This window comes from Jatropha curcas, chromosome 8 (assembly GCF_041381405.1).
Source record: "Jatropha curcas cultivar XTBG-Jc1 chromosome 8, XTBG_Jcur_1.0, whole genome shotgun sequence".
NCBI classification, from domain to species: domain Eukaryota; kingdom Viridiplantae; phylum Streptophyta; class Magnoliopsida; order Malpighiales; family Euphorbiaceae; genus Jatropha; species Jatropha curcas.
The window spans coordinates 8,391,533-8,408,805 of record NC_143158.1 but is presented as its reverse complement, the minus strand read 5'-3'; the positions used below and the strand labels follow the sequence as shown (position 1 = coordinate 8,408,805).

At 28.2% G+C, this 17,273-nt stretch overlaps 2 protein-coding genes across 3 annotated transcripts; one reads left to right on the top strand and one right to left on the bottom strand.

The window, feature by feature from the left end:
* Nucleotides 1-6,856: 6,856 nt before the first annotated feature.
* Nucleotides 6,857-12,663, top strand: LOC105631046 (beta-glucosidase 44). Its single transcript, XM_012213039.4, has 11 exons — nucleotides 6,857-7,229; nucleotides 8,018-8,076; nucleotides 9,471-9,546; nucleotides 9,656-9,727; nucleotides 9,811-9,898; nucleotides 10,174-10,426; nucleotides 10,526-10,641; nucleotides 11,092-11,309; nucleotides 11,459-11,490; nucleotides 11,568-11,670; nucleotides 12,258-12,663. The coding sequence occupies exons 1-11, from the start codon at nucleotides 6,974-6,976 to the stop codon at nucleotides 12,533-12,535; spliced, it is 1,551 nt and encodes a 516-aa protein (XP_012068429.1). The 5' UTR covers nucleotides 6,857-6,973; the 3' UTR covers nucleotides 12,536-12,663.
* A 474-nt stretch (nucleotides 12,664-13,137) lies between these two features.
* Nucleotides 13,138-17,054, bottom strand: LOC105631068 (5'-3' exonuclease family protein). Of its 2 annotated transcripts, none has more exons than XM_037635863.2 (12): nucleotides 16,899-17,054; nucleotides 16,791-16,827; nucleotides 16,502-16,676; nucleotides 16,319-16,394; nucleotides 15,827-15,871; nucleotides 15,529-15,678; nucleotides 15,284-15,398; nucleotides 14,977-15,077; nucleotides 14,444-14,541; nucleotides 14,281-14,373; nucleotides 13,853-14,073; nucleotides 13,138-13,762 (listed from the first exon to the last, which is right to left on the bottom strand). In XM_037635863.2, exons 1-12 carry the CDS (start codon nucleotides 16,974-16,976, stop codon nucleotides 13,251-13,253), a joined length of 1,701 nt encoding a protein of 566 aa, XP_037491791.1. In that variant the 5' UTR covers nucleotides 16,977-17,054; the 3' UTR covers nucleotides 13,138-13,250. The 2 variants fall into 2 exon arrangements, with proteins under 2 accessions (XP_037491791.1, XP_020533793.1); XM_020678134.3 differs by having other exon boundaries at nucleotides 16,319-16,397; nucleotides 16,899-17,053.
* Between the last annotated feature and the right edge of the window lie 219 nt (nucleotides 17,055-17,273).

The window sequence follows — 17,273 nt, the reverse complement described above, 5'->3', positions numbered from 1 at the left end:
AATATTTTAATTAAACTAAATTGATTCGGTTCAATCATAATTCAACTGTCAAACCGATTCAATACCCAATTCTATTTGTAATCTAAGAGCCTTAAAAGAAAAGAAAATACATTTGCCAGTCAATTGGTTGACTCAGAAAAAGACATCACTAAAAGAAACATGACTCAATTTTTGGGTTTTAGATGAGATATGACTGAATGATTTTTGACGTACATACAGATATGCATTCCTGACTTTAGGAGATAATTGAAGAAGATAAACCTTATCTTTTTTTTTATTTTTTTTATTCGCTTAACAGATTATATAGATCAAAATAATACTGTGAGCTACATAATAGAGATAAATACTTATAGTCGAGAGGATTCAAATTTGAAATCTCTCACTTCTCGTATAAATGAAAAGACCAATCAAATCACACACATTACCGAAATTTGTTGGTTTCTTTTTTTTCTTTTTTTAAAAGGTTTTGTTGGTTTCTTAATTACAATATTAAAATGAAAAATTAAGGTCTTGTTTGTTATAGTTACTTTTTAAAAAATTTTTATTTATTAGAAATATAAAACAATTTTTAGTTTTTGGTTATTCATTTTTTCAAAACTGTTTTTTCTCTAAAATTATTTTTTCTTTTCTTTTGGTCCACGACGTGAAAAATTCTTTTAACTATCAAATTTCTCTGTTATAAAGGCATTAAAAATTTTAATTAATAATAAAAATTCTAAAAATCTAACATTTGAGAGAAAATAATTAAAAATATTTCGTACTTTAATTTTTAAATTTCAAATTTTCAGTAATTATTGTTATTATGTATACAACCAATTGAATAAAAATAAAATATTCAAGTATTATAATAAACAAATAATAACAAACGATATTAGAAAATAACAATAAATATAAAAATAATTCTAAATAGAGAAAAGATAGAAAAAAGTAGAAAATTTTAATAGAAATAAAACTATTTGATTGTATATTTTGGATAACTGATATTAAATTTATACAGATAGAGAAATAATAATTATTATTATTATAATTATAATAATAATAACTTTACGAGGATAAATCTTATAAAAAAAAAAAGAGAAATGTAGAATTAAAAACAAAAAACAAAATGACATAAACCACTATTTGTGGTTTCATAAATTCTTTTAATTAAAAAAAAGTTTTTAAAAAAGTCAAGAAAAAAATTAAATTAGTTTTGTCTATTTTTTAAGGAAAAAATAAAAAATAAAAAATTTAATCAAAAACAGATGGCATATAAACTATTAAGCAATTGGATAAGTAAGAATATATGTCTTTCCGATGATTTTTAACTATAAAATTAGAATTTAAAACTTGAATTCGGCACTATTATAAGAGTGTTATTTGAATATTATTCTAGTCCGAATATGAAGATTGTGTGATGTAAATTAAATGGAACGAAACAATGAAAAATAATTTCTAATAAAGTTAAAATGGGAATCATTGCAACAAGTAAAAATTGGTAGAAAAATATTTAAATATTGTGGCCATAAATTTATGGCGGCCACAATAATTTTTAAACAAATAATATAACTACCAACTATTTATTTAATATATAAATTTATGCATAATTTGAAACTTACTAGTCCTTCTATATATATATATATACCTACCAAAGATGTCTCAACTAAAATTATGGATGGATAAAAATATTATTAAGAATTTTACTTTTATTGAACAAAATAAAAAATTATATTGTATGCTAAATAAGGTATATATTAAATATGGTAAGAATATAATATCTTTAAAGATTTTAATTTTATTAGTTAAAAAAATAAAGAGAATTTAATTTTGATTAGTTATATTTATATTATATAAGATACGTATTAAAATATGATAAGAATATAAAATATTTAATTAATATTTTTAGTATATATTTAATTTGATCTGTTATAATTATTTCATATAAGTAACTTATTATATTTACTATTTATACATATATTTCTTCCTTAACAAGTTATTTAATTATTAATTTTATTATTTTATAAAATATTTTTTTTTATTTTGTGAATGTCATTAGATTTGTAGTAATATAAATTATTCATAACATTATAATTTATAAAAAAATTATTATATATAAATTAATGAAAAATAATATATATTAAATTGTATTTATTTAAAATGAGAAACTGAGAAAAAATTAACAAGTGCAAACAACATGCAACACATATTTGAGAAAGCTAGTAAATTATAATATTATGAACAATTTATATTACTAAAATCTAAGAGTATTCACAAAATATAAATATTTAAATCTAAATCTATTAAATAAAATAAGAAATTATATTTTATACTAAAAAAAGATATATATTAAATATGACAAAAATATAATATCTTTAATCATTTTAGTTTTATTAGTTGAAAAAAATAAAAATAATTTAATTTTGATAGGTTATATTATATTATATAAGGTACATATTGATATGAAAAGGACATCATGTATTTAATTATTTTTAATAAGTAATTTATTCTATAAAAAATAAATATAATTTATTATTAGCAAACTATATAACACGTTAGTTGAAAGAATTTTTTTCTTCAAAAAAAGAAACCATAAAGTTAAGTATATGCTCATAGAGTTTGGCAAAACAAAAAAAGAAAATACAAAAATTATAAATGATACTTTAAAATAATGATTAATATATTTTTATGTTATTGTATTCTGAAAAATTAAGTTAATTAAATTTAAATTGAAATTGTTATAAAAAAGTAAATTTTCATGAAAATTTGATTGTTGAATTATATATTTTTATTATTATAAATATGCTCTTTTCTTAACAAGTTATTTAATCATTATTTTTTATTATTTTATAAATTTTTTTTATTTTTTAAATGATCTTAGAATTTTGATAATATAAATTATAACTTATAAAAAAATTAATAGAAAATTATATATATAAAAATTAAATTACATTTGATTGGTTATATTGGTTTCCTACGAAAAATCTAAATATTATTGACTAAAAAATTAAAAAAAATACTTCCTATGTTAATAAACATTTTGTTACCTTAAAATTACTTATACATTACTTCCTGTTTAAATAAAATACATTATTTTAATTGGCACATATTTCTCAATTAAATTAATTTTAAATTTTCTTATATATATGGTAACAAATAAATATATAGATTATTAACTATAAAGTCAATAATAAATATTTTTTTAATTTAATATATACTTCCTTATAAAGAATCTAAATTGATAAGTTTTTTTTTCTAATTTTAATTAGAAATTATAAGTTTACTTCATATTGGAAAAGAAAATTTGCCAACGTGGAAGAATTCTCTTTTTATTATTGTTAATTATTGAGGCACTAATTTTAATACAGTACCAAAAAAAGTTTTTGATAATATAATCACCGGTATCCAAAAGTCCACTGGACTCGATTACGTCTGGTTTGAGTACTGCAGGGCCCATATAGAGGGCAACTCTCCTAACGTGGCAACTTAGGGTTTATTCGGCAGTACTAGCTGTTCTAGTAGCTGTTAGCTGATTTAATAGTTTTTAGCTGTTAGCTATTTAAATAGTGGTTGAAAGTGAAAATGTTCAATAAGAACAATTATTTGATTGACAATAAATTTTAAAATGACAAAAAAGACATTGAAATATTCACCTAGAATTTTAAATTAACAATTCACTAAAAAAAATAATTTCACTGTACTTAAATTTTCAAAACTTAAGAGAGCAAAAATTGAAAAGTTCACTATTTTATAAATAAAATGGAAAATTTTTCAATATTGTAGGGATCAACATTTTTAATATTTAATATTTTTTTGAGTTTAAATACAAATATATAAATAATATTTTTTTCTTTTACTATCAAATATAAATAAGCCAAATATAAAGATAATAAAACACCTAATATGATAATATAAAGATTTTATATTAATTAAGAATAAAGATAAGATTGTAAAGAAAATTAATAAAAAAAGTGAAACCTAAAGGATAAGGATAAGGATAACATTTTAGAAAACACTTTATAAATTTCTGAAAGTTGTTCTGTATATCAAGTTACTGAATAAAGTAATTTAGAGAAACAGTGTTTTGATTAGTTCAAAATACCAAACGCTACTGCCAAACACGCTTTTAACCAAAGGTTAAAGGAGAAGGAGTCTTGACCATTTCATTCCAATCAATATTGACCTATCAAAAAATATTTTTTTGCATCCCTTTCACCATTGAATTTGGTTTTATTTTTTTCGCTACATTTTTGTACAAATTAAAAATACCCTAAAGGATCTAACTTAATTAAAAATCCTAGCCAAGTAATATATATATATATATATATATATATATATATATATATATATCTTTTTTTTATTTTATTTTAAAAAGAAAATAATTGTTGCCAATATTTTTTTTTTATTTTGAGAAAGCCTCAAAAAAATTGAAAATATTCTATGAAAAGGAAAAATAATAACTATCGAGAATAATAACTAAAAGAAGAAAAAGAAGACCAAAATAGTGGTATTAAATAAAAAATAATAGGAAATTATATATAAAATATTATATGAACGTGCAATAGTACAAATAACATGCTGTGCATGTGAATATAAATTTTAATATTAGTCTATATATATAGCTCTAATTTATGTATTTAATATATATATATATATATATATATATAACAATCTGAATTGCGAATTAACTTTTTGCTAGATTTAATTGTGGATGTATGTATTGGAAAAAGAATAATTACTGGGGTGCGCAAAATTACCACCGAACCGACTCATTTCGGTTCAATTAGGTCAAATGTCCAAAAGAGGTTTGGTTGATCAATTCATTCAGTTTGAACCAAATTTGTTGTTCGGTTTAATTTTGTTGCACAAAAATTCGGCGGTTGGGCTTAAAATCAAACCGAAATGGTATAACCAATAAAAATAGATCGAACCAATAGATTTGGTTCAATTGATTTGATTCATTTACAAACTTTGATCTGGTTCGATTTGTTGTAAAGAAATTTTGTTTATATTTTATGGCTTCGATTCGATTTAGTTTGAACCTAACCATTTGCTCGCTCAGCCATAATACTGTTAGATAAAGTTAGAGTTTATTTAGGATTCCAATATTAATATATTACTTTTTTTTATATTTTTTGTTATTATATATTATCAATATCTAATATTAAAACTATCTTGTAATTCAACGAGCACAATACAACAATCATTAATAATGCTCGATATCTTTACATATATTTATTATTTTATTATTTGATTTAATTCTTATAAAAATTATATTTACAATCAAATATATAGTATTTATTTATTTATTTTGCTAACAATAAGGAGAGAAACAAGAACTATCTAAAATAACTAATGTCACAAGCATCGGGCCAAATAATCAGAGGAATAGAAGCAGGGCAACATCTAGACATGTAGACAGGATGACAAAAAAATTTAAGTTTAAATAAGGAAGTAATATAACCAATTAAAATAAATTATATTCATTTTTCAACCAATAAAATTAATATCATTATAATAAAAAAAATTCATAAATAAGTAGACATTATATACAGGGGTAAGCAAATTTTGAAAAAAATAAAATCAAATTATTTTCGGTTTTTAGTTCGGTTATTCGGTTTCGACTTCCATAATTTTCGTTTTCGGCCATTAGATCAGTTATTCCAAAATATTTATTTTATGAGTAAAATCGAACCGTTTGACCAAATCGATACCTATCGAACCGACCAATTTGGTTCAAGTTTCGAATTTATTTCAATTTGCTTCGGTTTCAAATAATATGGTTTTTAAATTTTTGGTTCTTATAGTTCCATTCGGTTCGAAACTGAACTGTCGATTTGCAAACCCTTAATTTTATACGATTAAAATTTCTTTACATATGAAAATAATAATTTTCCCAAAAAAAAAAAATCTTTACATATATTTATTATTTTATTTTTTTAATTTAATTCTTAAATAAGAATATATTTAGAATTCAATATATAATATTTAATTATATTTTTTAGCCAATAAAATTTAAGTTTAAATAGGGAAGCAGTATAACCAATCAAAATAAAAAATTATCTTTATATTTTTTTTTTCAATCAATAAAATTAAAATAGATAGATGGTATTGAAAGTAGGTTATATATTGAGATGACGTTGCCTCGCCCACCTGGGGAAAGATGTATGGGTTTTATTGGGTTCAATGATTGGAAGCATATAAAGCAACTACTCTATATGTATACGTATATTTTGAGTAAATAAATATTTTTGCATTAAAATCATTAGTAAACTTAGTGGATTCTTAATAAGATAATATTCTCTTTTTTCGTGTACTTTTTATTGCTAGTGGTCACATTCCATATTTGCACTAATACCACTAAATGCATTATGTGCCCCAATGAAAATTTCCATATGACAATTAAAATTTTTTATTTTAGATAAATCACAAGTTCGATTGATGGTCTAAATAGAAAATATAAATTATTATTTATTTATATAATTATTTTTATCGACTGTTTGTCATTGCTTGATACTTTTTCTATTGTACTGAAATCAGTAATTGAGTTGATGATTTTAGTGCAATTCTCTTTTTTCTTAGAAAGAAAAATATTAAATTAGTAAATAGTTTTGATTTGTGATTAGATTTTTAGCAACACTATTTTTGTTCGTCAACCAGATATGTGTATATATAAGTAAAAAAAAAAAAAAAAATTATAATGCAAGATCATAACAGTGAACACTGCACACTCATTGCACATGATGTGGCGCCAACTCATCTTAGTTATTTTTCCTTATACGTTGATTTCTTTTCGGATAACTTGTGATTTAGTTTGTCGTTTTTTTTTTCTTTCCTTTTATACTTTGTCTCAAATAAAAATGAAATATATAAATAATAAATGGGTGAAATGGAAAAATCTCCATCCAGCTCTATAAATAAGCTTCTGAAACCATTCACTCTCACTCACTCCTACCATTAGCATTTTCTCCTTCTCTCTCTAATCTCTCTGCTGAAGATGAGAGGAGGCTCATGGCAGTTGCCATTGTTCATATGTATGCTTACTGTACTGTGCATGGCGGATGCAGCGGAGGTTGACGGCGGAGATTGGCGGCAACCAGAGAAGATAAAGTTTGACACCGGAGGGCTGAGTCGACAGAGCTTTCCGGCGGGATTTTTGTTTGGAACGGCGACTTCGGCTTATCAAGTTGAAGGCATGGCCGACAAGGACGGTCGTGGCCCCAGCATTTGGGATGAGTTTGTTAAAATCCCTGGTAATTTAATTTAATTTCAATTACAATTAATAGCATATAATATTACAATTATTAAGAAATTATGTTCGGTGATTGGATATTATGGTGACATATATGGCACAAGAAAAGAAACTAATCTTATCTTATCTTTTTCTAATCTAATTATAATAAATTTCATAATTACTTGAACAAAACTAATTTGAGGGTGCGTTTGGAATTTTCCACTTGAATTTGAGGGTATATTTGGAATACAATTTTATTGCCAGAAATGTATGTCGGTGTGACAAAATTTTTGTGCTGACAAAAAAAAATTGTGTTAGCTACTATGACTTGGTGCACAAATTTTTTTTAAAAATTTTTTGGTCAAAATAACACTAAATAATATATAGTTTTTTTAATTTATTGGTCGAACTAATACGGTATGAGCTATACAATTGGGCTAAGCTTTCTCTTAGTTTACTAAATTAATGAAAATTTTTAATCAAGAGAATTCAAACTTGAGATCTCCCTCGTGAAAGTATCAATTAAATCACACCTAATGGGTAGTGCACAAAATATTTTCACTCGAGCTTGAGAAAGAATTAATTTAAGCTATTTTTTCTAAAAAAAAAAAAATTTCCATGACTTGAACCAACCAGATGGGTGATTTGAAAATTATTTTGAGAATTATAGTTTAATTGTAAAAATTAAAATTATTTAATAAATTTTTGAATTTATGTAATTTAAGAATATTGCAGATGTATTTCTGTATTTTAGTAATATAATAATAATATGATATTGTATGACATGTGATTATCACGTGGGAACAGGGATTGTTGCCAATAATGCGACGGGAGAGGTTTCAGTGGACCAATATCACCGCTACAAAGTATGTACTCATCCTTGTCTCATATTCTGTTTATCATATACTAGATATGATTCTGCAATATATGGTCCTTGGTCGTCCATGGATGTTGCTTTGGATTATGTGCACACTAAAATATTATGAGCCTGTGAACTGTCTCATACACTAACTTACTAAATTAATGAGTAATTTATACTTTCTGAAAATAATTTATTATAGAGATTTTTTCCATTTTTTTATGAAAAAACTGGTGCCAATTTTTCTTCACTTCATATCATCACATTGACTGAATAAGCAAAACTTACAAAATCTCTAATCATTCGGTTGGTTCAATTCAAATCAAAATTGAATTTTTATATAGAAAAAATAAACTGAATTTTTGGTTCAATTTGTCAGGTTCGACTTATTTCTATGTTCTTCACTTTCATATAATAAATCGAGTGAAACCAAAACATTTTGATTTTTTATAAAGACTGAAAACCAAACCAAATGCGTTTAAAATCTAACCAAACCAGTAGGTTCGATTTTTTGGTTTGACCCAAATTTTGTCCACATGTTTGTCTATCTCTCAAATATTCCCTAGTTCTGCACACCAAAGTTGACTTCTCTAGTGTGCGATAAGATTAAAGACCAATCAATTTACACAGTTTAAGTGAGGCAACAACTTTTTTGCTTTTACCTGAACAAAAATGGTTATGGCAAATAATGCCAGCCAATTAAGGGATTCACCAATTAAGGAAAATAATACCATTGTGAGGCTGGTTAGCTGGCTAGGCTCAAATTCTGATTCTGGTGAAGTGAAACGAGAAAGAAACTTGCTAAAAATAAGTAGATGGTGACTGAACCAATCATTTATAATTGATTGTCTATTTTCAAAAAAAAAAAAATTATAATTGGTTGTCTGCAATACTGGAATATAAAAATACTGTATAAGGAAAATTTGGAGCAACAAGAAGGCACGTTTATCTCACAAAAGCTTACCTTTAAAAGAAGAAATTTAAATTTTGCAATTATATGCAGTTGTACTAATTAACCTTAATCTGAACAAAGAAGCATGCCCAGAACTGTAGAGAACTTTTATTTATTTATTTTTGATTAATTATTCAAATTGTAAAGATGTTTGAATCTTAGGTTTTATTTCTTTTTTTTTGGCATATATTTAGAGGTGATGTAGACTATAGGATTCCAAAATATGATCTCAGGGCAGTCACTCAGACTGCTGGGCTACTAGTCAAATGGCCTAGCTGTTGTTTCTAAATAGGCTAACCTTCAGCCATTGGCTAACTTATTTACAAGGTTACTAAATTTTAGGATTTTTTTGATTAAATGGAATGGTTTTCTATAAGCTTTGGTTGCAAGGCTGCAGATGACAAGGTGGAATGTTTCTTTGATGGGTCACACTTCTTCTCATGTTACAGGAAGATGTGGATCTCATGGCAAAATTAAACTTTGATGCTTATCGGTTCTCAATTTCATGGTCTAGAATTTTCCCAGGTAGTTAACTCTTCTTGTTTCCCTGTTCTTGCTTTAACCTTTTTAAAGCGCATGATGCTTATATATGTGAAATATTTTTGTCTTGGCCTAATCTTTGACTTGAATTTAGATGGAACTGGAAAAGTGAATTGGAAGGGTGTTGCATACTACAATCGATTAATTGACTACATGCTCAAAAAAGGTTTAGCTCCAAATGAAAATCTTAGTGATTTATATATATATGTCTCAGTAGCAATATTATATTATATACTTTTTGTTTTGCAGGCATCACTCCGTATGCAAATCTCTATCACTATGATCTTCCCCTTGCACTTGAGAAGAAGTATAAGGGACTGTTGGGTCGCCAAGTAGTGTACGTATTTTTATCTTTTTAGAGAATTGAAGGTGATTACATTGCAGCATTGAGCAAACCATCTCTAGCTTGTTTGGTATAAATGACTTCCATAAAGGTTTCTCGAATTCATTTGGAATTTCTTGTTTTTACCTTTGCGATGACTGAAACTATTCATTTTATTGATATCTTATGAAATCCAATACATCTAAATCAAATTCTACAATTTTCAAATGAAATTCAACTGCATTTATATCTCAGACAAGGGATAAGAGTTGGATTTTACAATTCTACAGGAAAGATTTTGCAGATTATGCAGACTTTTGTTTCAAGACCTTTGGTGATCGAGTAAAGAACTGGATGACATTCAATGAACCTAGAGTAGTGGCTGCACTTGGATATGATAATGGTTACTTTGCTCCTGGGAGATGCTCCAAAGCCTTTGGAAATTGTACAGCTGGAAATTCTGCAACTGAGCCTTATATTGTTGCACATAATTTGATTTTATCTCATGCAGCTGCAGTTCAGAGATATCGTGAAAAATATCAAGTTAGCACCTATTCCTTTTTGTTTTCGATTTAGATGATATTCATTTGATTTCTTGGAATCTGTTAATTTTGTGTTTATTGATAAATAAGTAAATTGCAGGAAAAGCAAAAGGGAAGGATAGGAATTCTCTTAGATTTTGTTTGGTATGAACCTCTCACCAGATCAAAAGCTGACAACTATGCTGCTCAAAGAGCAAGAGACTTTCATGTGGGATGGTAAGCCTTTTTTTTTCTTTGCCTTAATGCTTGAAACTTGAAAAAACATTTAAATAAATATTTATGAAGTTGATATGCTTCTAATGATAATTATTACCTGATTAGACACCACTAATTAAATATTGTTGCAAAAGAATAGAACTTGAAGAGCATGGTTTTAAATATCGACCATAGCTTAGCATACTGACACAGTCATCATGGTGAGTCGTCACGACAGTGATACATTGACTAGGCTGATACCGGAACTTTTCTAAACACATGCACGATAATGTCAACCGTGACTATGTAACTTTGGCGATGACCGCATTCTTGCAAGATGACTTGAAGTTGATGTATATTTTTTAATATTTTTCATGAATTTCATAAAATAGCAGGGAGAGGGAATTCCAGTTGCATTATGTAAATTCATAAAAAAAATGTCAATAACTGTATTTTCGCATAATGCTGCAGGTTTATTCATCCCATTGTTTATGGTGAGTATCCAAAAACAATGCAAAATATTGTTGGTAACAGGCTACCCAAGTTCACACAAGAAGAGATTAAGATAGTGAAGGGCTCAATAGATTATGTTGGTATCAACCAATATACTACTTACTATATGTATGATCCTCATCAATCAAAACCCAAGGACTTGGGCTACCAGCAAGACTGGAATGCTGGATTTGCTTGTAAGGAACTTTTTTTTTCTTTTCCTCTTTTTCGATAAATATAATATACATAATTAGTAATATAATTCCATGTGCATATATATATATATATATATATATATATATATGCTCCTTTGGTTGCTTAAAGTTGTTTCTTGTGAATTTTGTAGATGAAAAGAATGGAGTGCAGATTGGTCCAAGGGTAATTTATGACCATCACAAGCAATTTTTAGAATATGATTTTCATTTTAGGCCATCTTATTGATTGAATATATGCAGGCAAACTCTTATTGGCTTTACAATGTACCATGGGGCTTGTACAAGGCTTTGATTTACATAAAAGAGCGATATGGTAATCCAACGGTCTTCTTATCTGAAAATGGTATGCATCAGATACTCATGTTCCTTCTATTTATTTTTATTTTATTTTTTATTAGTTAGGCTTCAACTTGAGCTTTAGAGCAGCAAGTCTAATCTTTAAGTCATCAAGCGAGTGAACGATTTATAAAATTAAGATATAATCATACATTATGGAAGCTTAATGAAATATAATGAAATATATTTCTTGTATAAACATTAAAATTAGAAATACTTTCGAATACACTACATTACAACTTACTAAATGTAACTCCAAATTTAATGAGTGCAAAATACCTGCGTTGGAGAAGAACTCAATGCCACTAAGCGAAAGCTCAAAGACACTATTTGGTTATACTTTCACCAGGACTTGTGAGGTTTGTTTACTATGATTTTCATGCATACAGGCGTTGATGGATGGAGGGGGCCAGGGGTAGCACCCGCCCCCATCCCCGCCACCCTAACCAAAATTTTTTTAGAGAATTATCCTATAAAATATTGAAATTTTTTTATCTTATCCTTTAAAATAGTAAATCTTTTCAATTTTACCTTAACTATTGAATTTTTTTTTAACCCCTTTAACTTTAATTCTTGGTTCGTCACTGCATACAGGCATGGATGATCCTGGCAATGTCACACTTCCAAAGGGATTGCATGATACAACTAGAATCAACTACTACAGGAGCTATTTGACACAATTAAAGAAGGCAGTTGATGATGGAGCTAATGTGATCGGATATTTTGCTTGGTCATTGCTTGACAACTTTGAATGGAGATCCGGCTACACTTCAAGATTTGGCATTGTTTATGTTGATTACACCAACCTAAAGAGGTATCCGAAAATGTCTGCGTACTGGTTCAAGCAACTCATGGAGCGAAAGAAGCATTAGTCTCGATGAATTTCAGTTTTCCAGAGGATAATGGTTTTGTAGTGCTAATGTTTTATGATCTTCCATGCCCAATTATAAGGCTATGAATAGCTAATCTATTAAATAAAAGTAATCCATGTTTACAAGAACCTGTTTTATCTTTGGCCTAGTCACAAAATAACTTGCCGATGATGTATACTACTAGACCATGAAACTAAATTTTAAACTCAACTCCAGTCTCTAACTCCAAATTCAATAGCTATACCTTTCAAATTTTCACATTTTAATGTTTCTTTTCCATTCATTCGGACCTCGATGAAAAGATAACTTACAGAATGATAAACAATCATTGAAAGAAAAGGGGCTAATTATTAATAACTAAAAGATGGGAAAATTATTATTACCGCTCTAGGGATGAGGTGGGTACGAGGATAATTGCTAAGGATGTATTTAATATAAAATTTTAATTTGTATCCTTTGACCATCATTTTTGAGTTCCTCCATTCCATTCCATATATATAGGTCTAGTTTGCTTTCACATAGATAGACTAATTAATATAATTAAATTAATATTTTTTATTTAGTTTTTTTTTCAAAATATAATATTAAATAATAGATATCAATTGAGAATGTGAATGTACATTAAATAGAAATATATTAAGAAATTAAATAATAAATGATATTTTAAAAAAGAAAAGAAGCTAAGTTAATAATTTTTCCCTCAAGGAAAGAAAAATTACACGCGAGAAAAGAAATTCAAGATTGTATTCTGCTTATTATCTGCAGTCTTACAATCACATTTCTTTGGTTTTTCAAATTTGCTTCTAACTTTCCTATTGGAAATCTTTCTAGGCCTAGAATTCACACTTTCTTGAGATTCTTTAGTAACATACATTTCTACATCAATCACCTCTGATGCTTGTTCATCAGTGCTCTCTTTCTGATGCAAGTCTATTTCGATTTGTTTTCTTTTCTTGGAAGGACTATTGCCAGAATCATTTGATGGATCCCTATCAGGAGTTGAACATAATAAATTTGAGTTGTCATTCTCCAAAACAACTGAACGTGCTTCAGTAGTACTTTTTATTGCAAATGGGTTGTTAGGAATCTTTAGTGGAGCTTCATCAGGAAGCACAACTTTTTCTGTACTCGAAAGAATTTCTTGTGGCATAATTAGTTTCTGTAGTGTTATAGCTTCATTGATGTACTTCCTTTCGGTAACAACTGGATCCTCATTCATTGCCATACCTACAATCATGAAGTCATTAATGTAAAATATGCCAATCTCATCTCAGATATGAACCATTTTGTAATAGGTATAATGGATAAACAACTTGCCTGTAGTATCTTTTTCTCTGGCCTTACGTGAAGAAATGCTTATAAAGCAGCCTTTTCGCCTGGAAACCACAGTGGATTCATCTTTTTGGAGCATACAAGGATTTTGGATGACAATGGGATCTGGCTGACATTCAGAACTTGGAAAATAATCAAAGGCCTCCATGTTTGATGGATTCAAGTTTCCTTCAGCGATCGCAGTTGCTACTGAAGGGGGAAGCTCTCTGATATTATTGACAATGAGTCAAGGCAAGAACAATACACACCAGATACACACTGAATGAAATGCAGTTTTATAGCACAATAATCAAATACCATAAAATGCCCAAAATTTAGATTCTAAAGCCTAAAACTAGGAGTTACTTCTAATAATACCTTTGTAGATGTTACAAAATTTTTGAAACAGAATTAACTAAATAGAAATAGGATACGGTCCAAGGAAATCTAGCTGTCCATCCAAAGAATCCAGAAGATTTTGTGGAAGTGGTTTCATGTGTCTGAGTTTCTTCGTTTCGGCATCATATCTGTATAAATAAATAAATCAGAAACATAAGGTCAGGAATATTAAATTAGTCAATTTTGCAGTTGACTTACATTCTAGCATGCTGGAAAACTGCAAGCGCTTCTTTGAAAGATTTGGAGTAATCTTCAGGCATTTGACTGCCTTTCTCCAACTTCAGAACTGATAAAACCTGCAGACATTTGATCTTCAGACATAATTCTTCATAGTTGATTTATAAATGTTTCCAATAGAATAATCAATTGGCCACTTATTTTTCTAATAAACTAGCACATGTTGATGTTATGTTCAGCATTTGCATTTAGTCTCAAGCCACTCCGGTAGAGATACTAAAATAAACATGCCACTGCTTGTTAGAGAACAAGTATGCTAAACTTGATGAGCAAATAGACAAGAATTAAACCAAAAAAATTAAAGACTATTTGTATTGTTTTGTTATATTATATAGACATTGAAGAGAAGATCAAACTACTAGAGAATATATATGTATTAAAAAGCCATTACTCAGTTATATATCCCAGAAAGCTTGAAGGATGTTTTCATATATTTGCTCTTTATGAAATGTGATTAATTATATGGACATCTCAAAAGCCAGGAGTAAACTTACACGATCCAAGTTTCGATACTTAGAAACGTAGGAATGAGCCTTAACAATCCCAATCCCAGGAACAGATGGAAGGAAATCACAACCAGCTAAGACACACATACCTGTAAATATGACAAAACATGAGCCAATTTACAATCCAAACTTACTCGTACAACAGTGTTATCGTCTTCCCGTTTTCTTCCTTTCTTTGGTTCTTTTCTTCTTAGTTCAATTGCTTCTTTGTTTCTAAATGCACTATCTGCTTCTAGTTTGTAATATAAATTTCTAATAACATAATTGTTTTGAAAAATTTTTACAGAACCATCACCTATAAATAATTCCTTGTTGAAATATTTGAATGAAGGTTTGCAAGCCCCAGCATCAAAAACCTTGTCTAGAACCATCTCTTCACCATTACCATATCGATCCATCTTGAAAATGATCTGTTAGCAAGCAAAAAAAATCAAGACAAGACAATACCAATAGTTTCAATAATGAATTAGAACAACCGAGTGATCAGGAGAGCAATAAACCTCCATCTCCAACAAATCAAAGTTTCGTGGAAGTTCTTACAGCTTGGCAACCATATGCCAATAGATCACTATCCTCTGTGATAACTGCTGCTATGCCACCCTTTTCTGCTTCAAGACTTGATAAATATGCTAACTGTGCATCAGCCTCATATGGAGCTACCACAAATTCCACATTTTCTGATCTCAAGATCTGAAAGGCGACAATAAGACATAACTAAACATATCATAGGATATAAAGATCTGATTTCAAAATGTGAAAAGTAAGCATAGAGCAGAACTTAGCATATCATGTCATGAAATGTAATGTACAACAAATGGATGTTACAACAATTATGTACCTGAATTAGTTTGCGTGCCATGAGTGGGGTGATACTCACTGCTCTCTGAAAGTTACAACAAAAGAGTAAACGTGAATTGATGATTGTTAAGATTGTTGGGAAAGTAGCCAAACGTTCATCCAGATCATATGAATGTAAAATTTAAACAGAATAGATAAAGATTGAACGAGAACTTTGTGATGGCTAAACCTTGCTTTTGTAATTTCCAGAACAAAATCAAACAGGAAACAAAATTCACAATAAAATTTAGAAGACATGAAATAAGAAGAAATGTAGAAATTCTGGACTCAGTAAACCTAGGGTAAATTACCAAAACCTTTGAAGAGACCATTTAGTACAAAAACTTGGTTCAATAAAAAAACCAAAATAAAAATTCCATCAATTTGCTCGGAAAGCTGAAATGAAACGGTTTTAAATAAAATCCATAAACAAGCTAAGAATTAGTATTAAACATTAAAAAAATATAAAAAGATAAAATACCCACTCCTATACCTGAAAGAAATCACTAGCAGCATTAACATTCCCTTCCTTAAGTTTCTCCATAGCCAACTTATGATTAGCTTCTCTCCTTCTAACAAAAACCAAAGATAAATCCACAAACAAAAATCAAATGCCGAAATACCATTTCTAAAAATCCCAAATGGGTAATCTATAAAAATAAACATAGTACGCTACCTGTGTCTTTCATTTTCAGTTGCAGCTTTGCAAGGAACGCTAGCACCATCAAAAACAACAACTGGGGTTATCTTGTAGTGTCTAAGAAGATTGATTCTGTGCATAAAATACTCCAAATATCGCAGCCTTTTATCGCCTTTTAGATCCAGACATATCTCCATACTACATGAGTAAGCTGTAACAAGTTTCACCAACACAAAAATTATCAAATTTAAAAAATATATATATTTACTTTTCATTTTTCACCGAAAAAATATAATTAATTATACTCGAAGATTAAGGAAGTTACCTCCTTTATGAAGCCATGAATACGCATCAATACCCACCTGAAAATATTTAAAAATTGAGTAACAAAAAAAGAAAAAAAAAATTATAGAAGAAAAGGTTAGATTTTTACTCTCTTGCCAGAGTATTTCTTGATGTGAACTGGTTCAATATAGGTTTTCATGAATCTGAGAAGATCTTTGATACCCATTTGCTTATTTTGGCTGTTGGCTGTTGCAGTTGCTGCTCTATTTCTTTTCTTTATCAGATAATTAGGATTTTGATTTTTACCTAATTTTATTAAGGCAGAGAAAATGGCGGGAAGATTAGCAAATGTCAAAATTTGGAGCCAAAGCGTAAAATAGTGTTGTTTAAAGTTACAGTACTGTCATATTATCATTTTGTACGGACCAATAACAGAGATGACCCACCACCCAATAGTTTACGTCAAATTTGGACGATAAGGTAGGTCCGGCCTTTTAAAGCGAATGGGCCAGCTCAAAGTCAT